Source organism: Linepithema humile, chromosome 3 (genome assembly GCF_040581485.1).
Source record: "Linepithema humile isolate Giens D197 chromosome 3, Lhum_UNIL_v1.0, whole genome shotgun sequence".
NCBI lineage: Eukaryota > Metazoa > Arthropoda > Insecta > Hymenoptera > Formicidae > Linepithema > Linepithema humile.
Genome location: NC_090130.1, coordinates 7,596,214 through 7,608,812, shown reverse-complemented (window position 1 = coordinate 7,608,812; position 12,599 = coordinate 7,596,214). Strand labels below are relative to the sequence as shown.

Below are 12,599 nucleotides of genomic sequence, written 5' to 3'. Positions count from 1 at the left end.
GTCAATCAACAAGTTATTTCTTTAGTAATTTTATACTTCTGTACATTGAATATTGCAATCCTGTATTAAAATATAGTATAATATACTTTTATGGGATTCCACTCTATAAAATTCTCTTTGGCTATGGCGATCTTCTAACCTCATCACGTTTGACGAATTGTCCTTTTGTTCGGCGCGTGAACGTGGTTAAGTTGTACTTTGCTAACGTCTAATTACAATTAAACCAAAAACGCCACGATGGCGAAATTCGACTTAACGTCTCGTATAGGTCAATATCTTGACCGTCATTTGGTATTTCCTCTTTTGGAGTTTTTATCGGCGAAACAGGTGTGTTTGAAAACTGAAATTTGTAATACGGCATGACATTTTGGTTACATGTGATTTGTTGTAGATTTACGACGAGGATGAGTTATTACAAGCAAAACTTGATATTCTCAGCAAGACAAACATGATTGATTACACTATCGACATTAGGAAGCAGCTTTATCCTAATGTAGAAGTGCCAGAGGTGTGTTTCATTATGTATATTCTATTGGCATATTTGTGAGAGAACTACAATTGATACAATATGTATATGTGTTGTATGATATGAGCTAGTAATAGTTATGTATTTACTGTAGGAGATAAAAGCTAGACGTGCCGATGTACTCCAAGAACTCAGTGTACTTCAAAATAATGTTGCAGTAGTCTTATCTCTTATGAATAACGAAGAAATTATGAAAAAGATGGAGAACATGCGTGATTCCAAAGCGCTTAATAATTACCTCACTCAAGAATCAGATGTAAGTAATATAAACTATATTGAATGATATTTAATCCAATTTTATTTATGAAGTAAAATGTTATAAAGTTTATATATTTTATGATTATTTTTATTTGTGTTACAGTTTAGGATAGAAATGATGGATAGCTTTGTGAAGCTAGCAAAATATCGCTATGAGTGTGGCAATTATTCTGTTTCCACATCGTACTTATATTTTTATATGCTGATTATGCCACCAACTGATAAGGTAATTGTTAATTTTTAAAGAGTTAAATATAATATGTTACATGAATGTGTATATAATTTCCAGAACTATTTAAACGTCTTATGGGGAAAGTTGGCATCAGAGATTCTTGTACAAAATTGGGAAACAGCACTGGAGGATGTGAACAAATTGCGAGAATATATTGATAGTAATGTCATTGGCAATTCATTGCAAGTATTACAGCAGCGCACATGGCTGATTCACTGGAGTCTATTTGTGTTTTTCAATCACGTCAAGGGAAGAGATCTTATTATCGAGATGTTCCTCTATCGACCGCAGTATGTACAATTTTTTGTTCAATATTGAAAAATGATCCATACAAGGAGTTATAATATATAAAATCTTATTACAGCTATTTAAATGCTATTCAAACAATGTGTCCGCATATACTTCGTTACTTGGCTGCTGCAGTTATTGTCAATCGTTCCAGACGTTCTATTTTGAAAGATCTTGTGAAAGTAATACAACAGGTAAGATTTTTAAATCATATTTTTCTACACAAGAAATATATAAAATGCAAAAATTTCTTTTAATCATGTAAACCAGATTAAGCAGAAATTGTGAAATCGGTTAAAAATACATATGTTATATATTTATGAAATGCAATATAAATAAGATATTTAATTAAACTTTTTTTTTATAGGAATCTTATACTTATCGAGACCCGATCACAGAATTTCTTGAACATTTATATGTTAATTTTGACTTTGATGGAGCACGACAAAAGTTACAGGAGTGTCAGACTGTTGTCTTCAACGATTTCTTCTTAATTGCTCTATTGAGCGAATTTGTAGAAAACGCTCGATTAATGATTTTCGAAACATTCTGCAGAATTCATCAATGCATTAGTATTCAGTATGTATAAATCTTCTACATTTTTGCATTGCTGTGTTAAATACTTGTTAATTACTTTAACTTTTTATGTTATTTATAGAATGCTCGCAGAAAAATTGAATATGAAGGCGGATGTAGCAGAATGTTGGATTGTGAATTTAATTCGTAACGCACGTTTGGATGCTAAAATTGACAGTAAATTAGGACACGTCGTAATGGGAGGACAACCGGCATCGCCGTATCAGCAATTGGTCGAAAAGATTGAGACCTTAAGCGTACGAAGTGAGGCACTAGAGAATCTAATAGAGAGAAAACTAAAAGCGAAGAATCAAGACCCAGTAAGTATAGTGTGGAACTAACGGAGGTCAGTATCATTCACAATCATATTGCGCGCACAATAACATGATTTTTTTAATATATAACGCGTTACAAGTAAATATGAAAGAATTTAAAGATTTATGTATATGTGAAATATAAATACTAACAATAGATGATTGTATATGTCTAATGCAACAATCAAATTTGTGAAACGTTTATGTAACTTGATTGTATGTTTTAATATATTACTTTAAAGCATGTGTTTGTCGTCTTCGTAAATGTAAGGTATTGAAGGATTATCTTGTTACTTTTACTCAAATATACCAAACTCAAAATATATATTTATTTCTTTCTTTATTATTTTACCATTATGTATAATCATGTGATAATAAAAGTATGAAATTTTGAAATGTATTTTTCTTGTATACGAATTTCACGAATTATTTACTTTTGTTTCAGTATCAACATTCGTGGAATTTGGATTTGTGACAATTTGATGCAACATGGCGAAACAGTGCTCAAAAGAGATATTCCCTCTCCGACTATTAACACTAATACTAATCATACTTTATATTGATGTATCTTTTCACGAATGTAAAGAAATAATGAAAATTGAACCAAGAAACAGATTTCTATTTGCTAATATTGTCATCCATGTAACAAATAATAATAAACCTATAATATTTTATGACAGAAAATGTATGTCTTGTATCAAAATGCTCAGACTTTCATGAATCACATTTTCATCTTTATCGAAACTAAAAATTAACACATCAATTAATCAATCCATATATTTTATTCTAATACATAGTTAAAAATAAAAAAAGTCACACATATTTAAACACTTCAATCATAAGAAAGTCCGATAAAATTTCAATTTTGATTTAAATCAATAGTTTTGTTGTAATGTGTATAAAAATTATACAACATTCGCTATTCTAATATTATATAATATCAATTTTTTATTTAATTACTATTATATAGTAATAAATAATAATATATAATTATTATGTAATAATAGTAATTACATAATAATTAATATAATTAATATAATATAATGTTATTTAAGAATCAAAACTTTTAATTGTATTACAAGATATTATTCATATTTGGAGATTCTGTTACATGTTAAAATTACATCCCGTATATGCATCATGATTAATACAATATGTAAGAACACTTCTCCAATATGGATCTAAACTAAGTGTTGTTGGATTTCCTAAAATAATGAGCAGAGAACGAGCACGAGTGAGCGCGACGTTAAATCTTTTAGGCGAGGCGATAAAACCAAGAGCGTGTTTGACGTCTTCGTTAATTAGATTATTGCATGATCTAACAGTTGAGAGAATAATCACTTTCCTCTCTTGACCTTGAAATCCTTCCACACTGCTAACTTTTGGTAATTTAACATTCAATTCCAACAACAAGTCTTTGATTTGCAGTACCTTAATTTAGAAAAATAATTATCACAAAGATGAAAGGAAAAAGACAGCCAATAAATAATGTATATATAATTTATCTTAAAATACGTGCATACCTGCTTCAGGTAAGGTGTTATAACTCCTATATCATTCGGCTCAAGACCGTATTTGTATAATCTCAATAAATAAAGATACACCTGTGTTGCTTCTTGGGGATTATACCAACTTGGACTTTCCAAATCTCTACAGTTTTCACCGTTAATTCCATGAAAGACTATGGCCGGTGGTGAGCCATTTCTTTGAGGTAGTTCTGCTTTCAGTATTTGCAATAGTTTAGCTTCCTTACTATCCGTAACTGATATCTAAATATGACGAGTGAACAAGTTGAAGTCAACGTGAATGGCGAAAATTTCGAATTCAAAATAATAACAGTAATTAAACATACTTGCGGACACAATTCCGATTCATAAAACAATGAGTTTGGTAGGTTCAGTATCTCTGGTAAGCTTCGATAGTTAAAAAGTAGTTTCGTGACGAGTCTGGGATCGTAGCCGGTTTTAAATCCTTCGGGATCTCTTTGATAAGGAAATTGGTGCAACAGTCTCGACAGAAACGATTCGCCCAATCCAAAGTACTGCGCCAGTTGACTTTGCACAACGGGCCCGAGTTGCATCGGGTCACCCGTGAGAACCACCTGGCCGTGGTCGGAATGAATGAAATTCATGGGAATCATGATCTCCGGTTCGGTCGCTTGACCCGCCTCGTCGATCAAAATGTGTGAGAAATGGCCACGAGGAAAACCCATGTTGTAAAGTATACCCAACGATGAGCAAGTACCAATGGTAATCCTGTGACGACCCAGTACAGACTTGGTGCAGTTCAATTGCATTCCTCCCTCAGTTTGTTGGTAGCGATCGTGTGTTCCCTCCATGGCTAAATCAGCCGTAGCACAGTAGGGTAACAGTCTCTTGGGAATAACATCGCTTTCCAAACAATGATGAGCTATCAGTCGAACCTATCGCACATATGTACATACAAGAAATAAATACTGTATAAAGATGAAGCTATATAACGATCAATAATATGTGAGCTTTATGATCTCGCTTTCTGTTTTAACATTGCTAGAAAATTCTATTAGCTTTGTAGAGAGAAATTTAATCGGTAAAGAAAAATTATTAACAGAATTTAAAATCTTATGAAATTGTGAAATATTAAAAGGATCATAAAAAGGTTTGTGTGAAAGGAAACCATACCAGATCACCAGGTTTAAGTATGTTACTGTCCAGCAAGCGTTCGGCTATTAAGTTTGCCGCGCTGTTTGATGGTGTTGCTACGAGAAGTCTGCTTTCAGGTATCACAGTTAGAATTTGTAGGATTGTCTCGCACAGAGTGATCGTCTTCCCCGTTCCAGGCGGGCCAAATATAACGTAAGGTAACGGACGCGCTAATCCTTTCAGTATGTTTCTCACTGCTTCTTTTTGATAGTGATTTAATTTCTTATTGAACCAATTTAACTTGCGTTTCTTTATTAGATTGATATATGATTCTAGTTTGTCATCAGACTGAGTGATTGATTTATTTGTGTTCTTTAAGTTTCTTGCTTCTTTAAGTGACGAGTCGACATTGGAAGATTTTTCTGTTATCGACATTCTTGAAGACATTCTGGTTATATTATCAAAAGCAGTATCATTATTAGAAGCAATGCTGCTAAAAGAATCGGAACTGTTAGAAGACATTGATTTGTCACAAACTTGCGTAAGAGTGGATTTCTCTTCGACTTCACACTCCTCCAAATAAAACTGTGGTTCTTTTTGAACTACTTTGGTGGGAAATAGAAAATCGTTTCCGAGATGACCGAGAGCTAAATTAACAGCGTTGTGCAAACGTTGAATCACAGATTTCGAAAAACTAAATGTCACTTGACAACCTTCACTATTGTATTCATGATGAAATTTTTCGTTAAATTTAAGAAAAACTTCCGTGCTTGTGACTTTGTGAATATAGCCTTCATATTTTAATTTTCCTGTTACACACACAGATAGAGAAAATTAGAAATATATACAGTTATTTAAATATTAAAAATAAAATTATTTATATTATAAACTAAAAATATGTACGTAATTATAATTGTACTTATTGTTTTTATACACATGCACACACAATTACTTTTGTATATAAGAAAATCTATCAAAAGATATTTGTTATATATATATATATATATTTTTTTTTTTTTTTTACCTTGAGAATTGTTCCATGGGAAAGATATTATAGCTTTATCACCGACAAGGAGAGAAGGTCGTCTTTCTGCTAATCCCAGCACTTCAAGCGCAAGATAATCTCCGCATCGCCGCATGCTTGTACTTTCTATGTTGTATCGTTGTAAGTTGAGTGTTATAGCTATTTCCTCCAGATAGAGTAAGGTGTGAAAACGTTCCTTATATGTTTCGAAAGAAAGTGGTTTTAAAAGACAAGGTATCGTCTCTCCTATAGCAATTTCCATCTCCGTCTGTGATTTTTTATTCTGTACGATATTCACAACTGTATTCCAAACAAATTGCGGCACTCTGAATATTCCGGTACGCACTTGGATAAAATTAGGTGCTTTACACGGTCTTATCCCGGGTATATGTGTAATATCATTATTGAGCTCGTCTATATCAAGTATATTAATTGTCTGATCCTTTCTTTGTGCAATAGATGAAGAATCAGTCTTCCGTGAAATAATTTTGGTATTGACAGTTATGTGAAATAATCTTCCAATTTTAAAGTCTTTAAAATTAAAGACAAACAGTTCTTCGGACGTACCGATAAATTTCGCTTTACACTTGAATGTATATTTAATATTTTCTGAAGGATTTATTACTGCATAAATATCTGTATTTATCGGTGATTCTAATGACAATTGAGATGGAGCATTCTGTCGCATAAACGAGCCACCTTGCAACATGTGAGTATAACTGCCATTATTTTGTATTACAACCGTCAAAGTACTTTCTTCTTCTATATGCAAATTAAATTTCAATTTATCATCTATAATAATACCATATTTGTTTTTTAGCAAATCATTGGGATCTGATACTATTGCAGAAAAACTGTTTGTAATTGATAATTGATTGGATCCTTGCAAATTCTGAAAGTTTGGAAAATTGTAAAATAAGATAAATATTTAGAAATTTATTATATTTATTATAATTTATTATTCAATATAAGATATTAAAGTTGTTACCTGGATTAATGGAACTACATTTAGTGATCTCCAGCTGTATAGTCCTTGATCGCTTTCTATGCTATCGCTCACCACTTTATCACCAACACGAGGAATGTAACCTGGTTCACATGCGCGTTTATGAAATATCACTTGCTTATCAATTATTCCTACTTCGCTGTCATAATTATACTTCGATATTATACCGACATCCAGTTTAGATCGTAACGGGGTGATTTTATCCACCTCCAAGATTTCGCCGCTCAAATCCGTAGAATTGTCATTTAATTCAACCAAGGACTCTAAGACCAACCAATCGCCAATTAAGGGAATAAAATCAGATTGTACTTTGCTTAAATCAACGCGAATATTATTTGGCTTGACAATAACAATTCGGCCTTCGCGATTTGCTACTTTGGCAACTATACTTCTTGGTATCATTTGAGTGTGAACATCCTCTGATTTGGTATTTGCATTATCCCAGGATTGGTCGTCTATCACGCAGATAATTTTCTTTACTATTGGCTTTTCATTTGAATCTCGCTTAAATGCCATATATTGAACTTTATCACCAATTTTTAGATTAGTTGAGTCATTGTTCTGTTCATACATATGGCAATCATCGATGAGGATGTAACTTTGAGTGATTTGAGTGACACATCCTGTCTTGTAGTAACATCCTGCTTTGTCTAATTTTTCCTCTTTCTCTGTAATAATATCCGTATTTTCTTCTGCATGCTCTATGTGAGATATGACTTCATTAATATCTTCTATTTCAGTTTTATCTGAGGATGAACGCTTTAGAACATACTGAAAGGTGTTGTAAATTAAAGACAGCATGTTTAATTTCTCTGACTCCTATCTAGGTACCTATAAATACGTCAAGATCCAAATAAAATTGTTCAATATAATCAAGCAAAATTACCAAAAAAAGCAATAGGAAAAAAAGATACAAAAAAACCTAGTACATACCTGTCTATAGGATGGTATCTCCACTCTGTTGCTTTGAGGTAATCTAATTCTTTTCTTAAAGATTGTACACGTTTAGCATGTAGATCTTTCAGGAATCGCTTGCGTTGTTTTTGCTCCTGCAGCTCAGATCTCATCTGATTTAGTATCTTGGATGTTTGAGACGCACTGGAAGTCAATTCCGAGTCCTGAGATTCTGGTGTTCTCTGTCCTGTTGAGTGTCCTAAAGTGCTCGGCGATAAGGTGGATGAATTCATAATTCTATGTGCGTGTCGTCTTAAAAAGACCGGTCATTTGTACCGCATGTATACGTGTGTATGTATCAAGAATTTAACCTAAAACTTTCGATGAGAGCTCCATTACATACTGCAAGTGTGTGATATTTACATATGCTATATACAAAAATGTATTATTCTATAAGATGAATAATATATCTTATATTGATAAAACTCAAGAGTGGAGATGCAAAATATATATACATATATTTCAAGATTTAATAATTTATGTGATTTCAGACTATGCCATAAAGCGAGTTTTTACAGTATAAAACTTAATGTCTAAATCACATAAAACAATGATCATTATGTGGAATTCATACTTAATCCAATAAAAAAATGTGGCTTAAGGATTCTAGGGAATAATGGAAGATTCATAAGGTCTGTTTTTTATAGCTGAACTGGCTGCACTAGTTCAGAGTTTATCTTTCTCCTTCCAATGTGGAGGGAAAAAGATAAACTCTGAACTAGTACAGCTAGTTCAGCTATAAAGAACAGACCTATACTGTGTTCATTAAGATGCAGTGTGAATGCTTCATAACAACACTTTTATCACTTTTATCTGCACTAGTTCAGAGTTTATCTTTTTTCCTCCACGTTGGAAGCAGAAAGATAAACTCTGAACTAGTGCAGCCAGTTCAGCTATAAAGAACAGATCTTATGATTCTGTGAAAGAAGTGAAGTCAATTTGTAGCAAGTGAAATGTTATTACGGCGTGTTATTTTATTCACATGTGATTAAACACATTATCAATATTAAATTTCTTTAATCATGAGTGCGCAAAGTCAGTTGCCAAATCTCGATAAAATTTTTCGAGATGATGATGAGCCTGATTTTGTACCTTCTGGAGGGTATGTATTGTAATTACTACAATACATTGTAGTAATCTAATAATTAAACGATAATTCTGTTTTGTATTTTTATTTTTTCTATACAAAGTTTGAGTATATACATTTATTTTAAATATGAAAAGTACAAAATCGAATAATTTCAGTAGGCAAAACAACTTTGTCAATTATTGTCCTATTAATTTTAATTTTCAGTTTTGCAATTATTTAATAAAAATGTGTTTCCTCTATATTATGATTTTTATTTAAATAAGCTAAATTTGTTTTTGTTCTGGTAATTTTTATCGTGCACATTAAAGGTAGATTTGTTTATCGCAACGAATATATTATAATTCTTGTGTTTTAGGTCTAATTTAGCTGCTATTTTTGGGTTACAACCGAAGCTTCCAGATCCTCATTCTAAACAAACAGCTCCCAAGAAAAATAATACTCGATATAATATACAGCAAAATGCACCATCTACCAAGACAGAAGTTTTGATAGCTAAAGCTGTATATGCTTTTAAATTGTAATTACATCATTGCTAAGAATATTCTTTAGTTTGCATTCAATATAAAATAATAGGCATATGAGGTCATAATCTTATATATATTTGTTTTATGAATCAGTACTAATAATAAATATGATATAATTATTTTGCAGGCAAAATGGTCAATATGTTTCCATTGGAAAACTTGGTATGGCATTGTCAGGCAATCTTACGACAAAACTATATCAGGTAATTTTATACAAGAACAAGCAAGAATATGTATCTGTTGCCACAGTGACACATGAATTTGTATATACTATACAAGCAAACAATTATGCCAGCTATTACGACAATAACAAAGATAATTGGTCTATTTCATTCGAGAATAATGACAGTTATCTGGAATTTGCAACAGAAGTAGGACTGGCACGTTACTTTGTAACACAAGAAAGGGGAGAGAATGTGATTTACCAAGATTTAATGCCAAGCAGTAAAGATGTGATTGCGAAAGAAGGAGATAATATATGCATTAAATATTTCGTAGCAACTGAGATAGTACAACCTTTTAAAACAAATTTTGTGATGTCACAAATGACTGTAGAAATATCGACGGACGAGAATTGGGAGAGACTTCTTCTGGGCACTGGCAAGGGTCTGAAACGAGTTTTATTCTTACCTCCTAGCAAACAGGTAGTTGAACAAATTTCTAGGGAATCTTTTATGTAACAATCTTGTCCATTAAATAGATTTACATAGATTAGTTTAGGTCCTGGATTTCCTAAAGAGAGAGATATTATGCTAATAATAGAAATAATGGATATACGAGTACCGGAAGAAAATCCGCCTGCATCCAAAAGCTCCACAAGTGAAAAAGCTGCTATAATATCAAGAATGGCAAAAATGGGTCAGTCTATCTTACCAAAAATGCCTGTATTATCCACTACTGACTCTGAAGATACCGAGGTACTGTTATTAATATTTTTACTATATTATTACTGTTAATATATTTATAAATTTCTTGAATAAAACATATATGTTATTTTATCTTAATTTGAAAGAAGTATTATTATTTTATAGGATGATGCGCCTCATAAACCTCATCACAAAAAGGTTAGTGATAATTTAAAAATAAAAAAAAAAATTGTGTTTTGTTAAAATATTGGACATTCATTAGATTGAGCAATCGGAAGGAATTTCGCAGAAGAAGAATTTGTCGCACGAGTCATTAGAAGAAAAGAGAGCCGCCCGGAAAATTGTGGAGACAAAAACTGAAATGCCTTCTATAGATTCTAGTATGTACAAGCCATTGGTTGCTGCACCCCCATTAACACAACAGTGGTCACCGTATTATGCTGTACGAATAGTTCTTTTCTACATTTAATAAATACATTTAATAAATAATACACAACGTTATGCAATAATAAAATGTGATTAAAATTAAAGGGTCATTATGTAACGATGGACAATCAGATGTATCCTGTACAGCAGACTCTAAATCGTACAATACCAACCGCTCTAGATCCCGGGATTAATATGTTGCTATCAGAAAGCAGAGTAGCAAATGCGGAAATACGAATGGGAATGTCCAAAGTATCCGATAATGTTCAAAAATTATTGGATAAGGTATGCATATGGATAATGCGATGATTACGAGATTTATATATTACGAGAATTATAAAATCTGGTATGTGTGTAGTTTCATGCTCTCGAGCTTCAAAATGCAACAACTCCTACCATCGAAAAAACAACTTTGGATACCTCTTGGAAAATGTTTTTAGCTCTCAACGCATCTCAGACGGCAATAAAAGATAATGAATTGCCAAAAAGTATCGCTAAAGACATATCAGATGAGAAAGTTCAGGAGGCACAGGGCAGAATAAGTGCTTTAGAAAATGATCTAGAAAAATCAAAAGGTGATTATCTAAGATAAGGGAAATAATATTAAGCAATAACAGAGTCATAACAGATTGTGAATTATGCAAGTTTAATAATTATTGAATTTTACGCTATTGCAGAAGAGAAGAAATCATTGTTACAAATCAACGAAGATATGAATAAAAGACTACAAGAATTAGTAACAGAACTGACTGATACAAAGGACGAATTGAAGAAAACCAAAGAAGCTTTAGAAGTAGCTAAAAATACAATTAAACAGTGTAGAGACGAAAATGTTCATTTAGAAGATAAACTTTCTAAATGTAATAAAGAGCAGATTCTTCAAGCCGATGCAATATTTTCCAAACAGAAAGATGTAATAATCACATTTTCTAATTGTATATCTTGTTTTTTATTACTCATTTTTATATAATTTGCTTATTTCAATTACAGATTGAACAGAAGAACAAAGAAATTAAGCAAATAATGAATAAAACATATCATACATTATCAGAACGACTCGCAGATGAATCACGGTCTGAATTATCTTTTGATTATGTGAAGTCAACTATCGCAAATACAATAAAGGTAAGAAATATATAATAAAAATATATACTTACTAAGTCATTATGTTAATAAATTCTCATTCACGTTTTGTATTTAGCATATTACTTTACAAGTATTATATGAAGATTCTGACGAAGAAGATAAAGAATTTAAAACAAATAAAGATATGATCGGCATAGATACTAAAATTATTGACCAGCAATACGAACGAATTGAAAAACCAGTATTACACGCAACTAACGATAATATCTCAATAAAACGCTCGGACACTTCAACATCTAATACGGTAATTACATTGGTACCTTTTTCTAAAAGGATTTATATATCATACAAGATGTATATTTCTATAAAAATAAATCTGAAATTTTTTTTCTAGATCATGCCTATATTTGAACATGAACCACCACCTGTTCCACTTGATGGCATTGATGAACTTGATAGTGATTGATTGATTGATTGATTCTCATACTAGTCGATTTTTTAATATGCCATTATTTCATGCTGCAAGAAAACCATATTACTTCATAATATATTCACTATTTTTAGGATACCTGCATATACATATCTAATACATATGTATTTTTTAATCTATTTTATTTCTAATAAATTGAGTAATACAAAATTTTGTATCAGTTAAATTTTGGGATCTAATAAAAGATATTTTTATTATAAATATATATAGTGTCGTGTTATTTTTGATGTATTTATTCTGTGATACAGAATATTACACACATGGAACAAATACATAATTTATACAACGATCAGGGGTGTCAAAAAAGTATATATATGA

At 31.6% G+C, this 12,599-nt stretch overlaps 4 protein-coding genes across 5 annotated transcripts in view; 2 read left to right on the top strand and 2 right to left on the bottom strand.

Annotated features, from left to right (window-relative positions):
• The first annotated feature begins 120 nt into the window (after window positions 1-120).
• Window positions 121-2,878, top strand: eIF3e (eukaryotic translation initiation factor 3 subunit e). Of its 2 annotated transcripts, none has more exons than XM_012373979.2 (9): window positions 121-327; window positions 392-508; window positions 621-782; window positions 888-1,010; window positions 1,074-1,306; window positions 1,381-1,498; window positions 1,672-1,883; window positions 1,963-2,200; window positions 2,640-2,878. In XM_012373979.2, the coding sequence occupies exons 1-9, from the start codon at window positions 238-240 to the stop codon at window positions 2,667-2,669; spliced, it is 1,323 nt and encodes a 440-aa protein (XP_012229402.1). In that variant the 5' UTR covers window positions 121-237; the 3' UTR covers window positions 2,670-2,878. The 2 variants fall into 2 exon arrangements, with proteins under 2 accessions (XP_012229402.1, XP_012229403.1); XM_012373980.2 differs by having other exon boundaries at window positions 1,963-2,226.
• LOC105676592 (probable RNA helicase armi) lies at window positions 2,518-7,918 on the bottom strand. Its single transcript, XM_012374616.2, has 7 exons — window positions 7,779-7,918; window positions 6,828-7,676; window positions 5,840-6,731; window positions 4,855-5,624; window positions 4,047-4,616; window positions 3,718-3,963; window positions 2,518-3,625 (listed from the first exon to the last, which is right to left on the bottom strand). The coding sequence occupies exons 2-7, from the start codon at window positions 7,644-7,646 to the stop codon at window positions 3,302-3,304; spliced, it is 3,621 nt and encodes a 1,206-aa protein (XP_012230039.2). The 5' UTR covers window positions 7,647-7,676; window positions 7,779-7,918; the 3' UTR covers window positions 2,518-3,301.
• Window positions 7,919-8,631: 713 nt separating this feature from the next.
• Window positions 8,632-12,486, top strand: LOC105676598 (FK506-binding protein 15). The gene is made up of 12 exons (XM_012374628.2): window positions 8,632-8,901; window positions 9,245-9,406; window positions 9,541-10,057; window positions 10,124-10,330; window positions 10,445-10,477; window positions 10,542-10,721; window positions 10,811-10,990; window positions 11,064-11,280; window positions 11,383-11,618; window positions 11,696-11,830; window positions 11,907-12,095; window positions 12,186-12,486. Exons 1-12 carry the CDS (start codon window positions 8,822-8,824, stop codon window positions 12,255-12,257), a joined length of 2,208 nt encoding a protein of 735 aa, XP_012230051.1. The 5' UTR covers window positions 8,632-8,821; the 3' UTR covers window positions 12,258-12,486.
• The window catches only part of mbo (Nuclear pore complex protein Nup88), a 60,604-nt gene continuing 60,274 nt past the window's right edge, over window positions 12,270-12,599 (bottom strand). The window contains exon 14 of the mRNA XM_067351927.1: window positions 12,270-12,310. The gene's annotated coding sequence lies outside the window, so the exon portion shown is untranslated. The remainder of the gene's footprint in view (window positions 12,311-12,599) is intronic.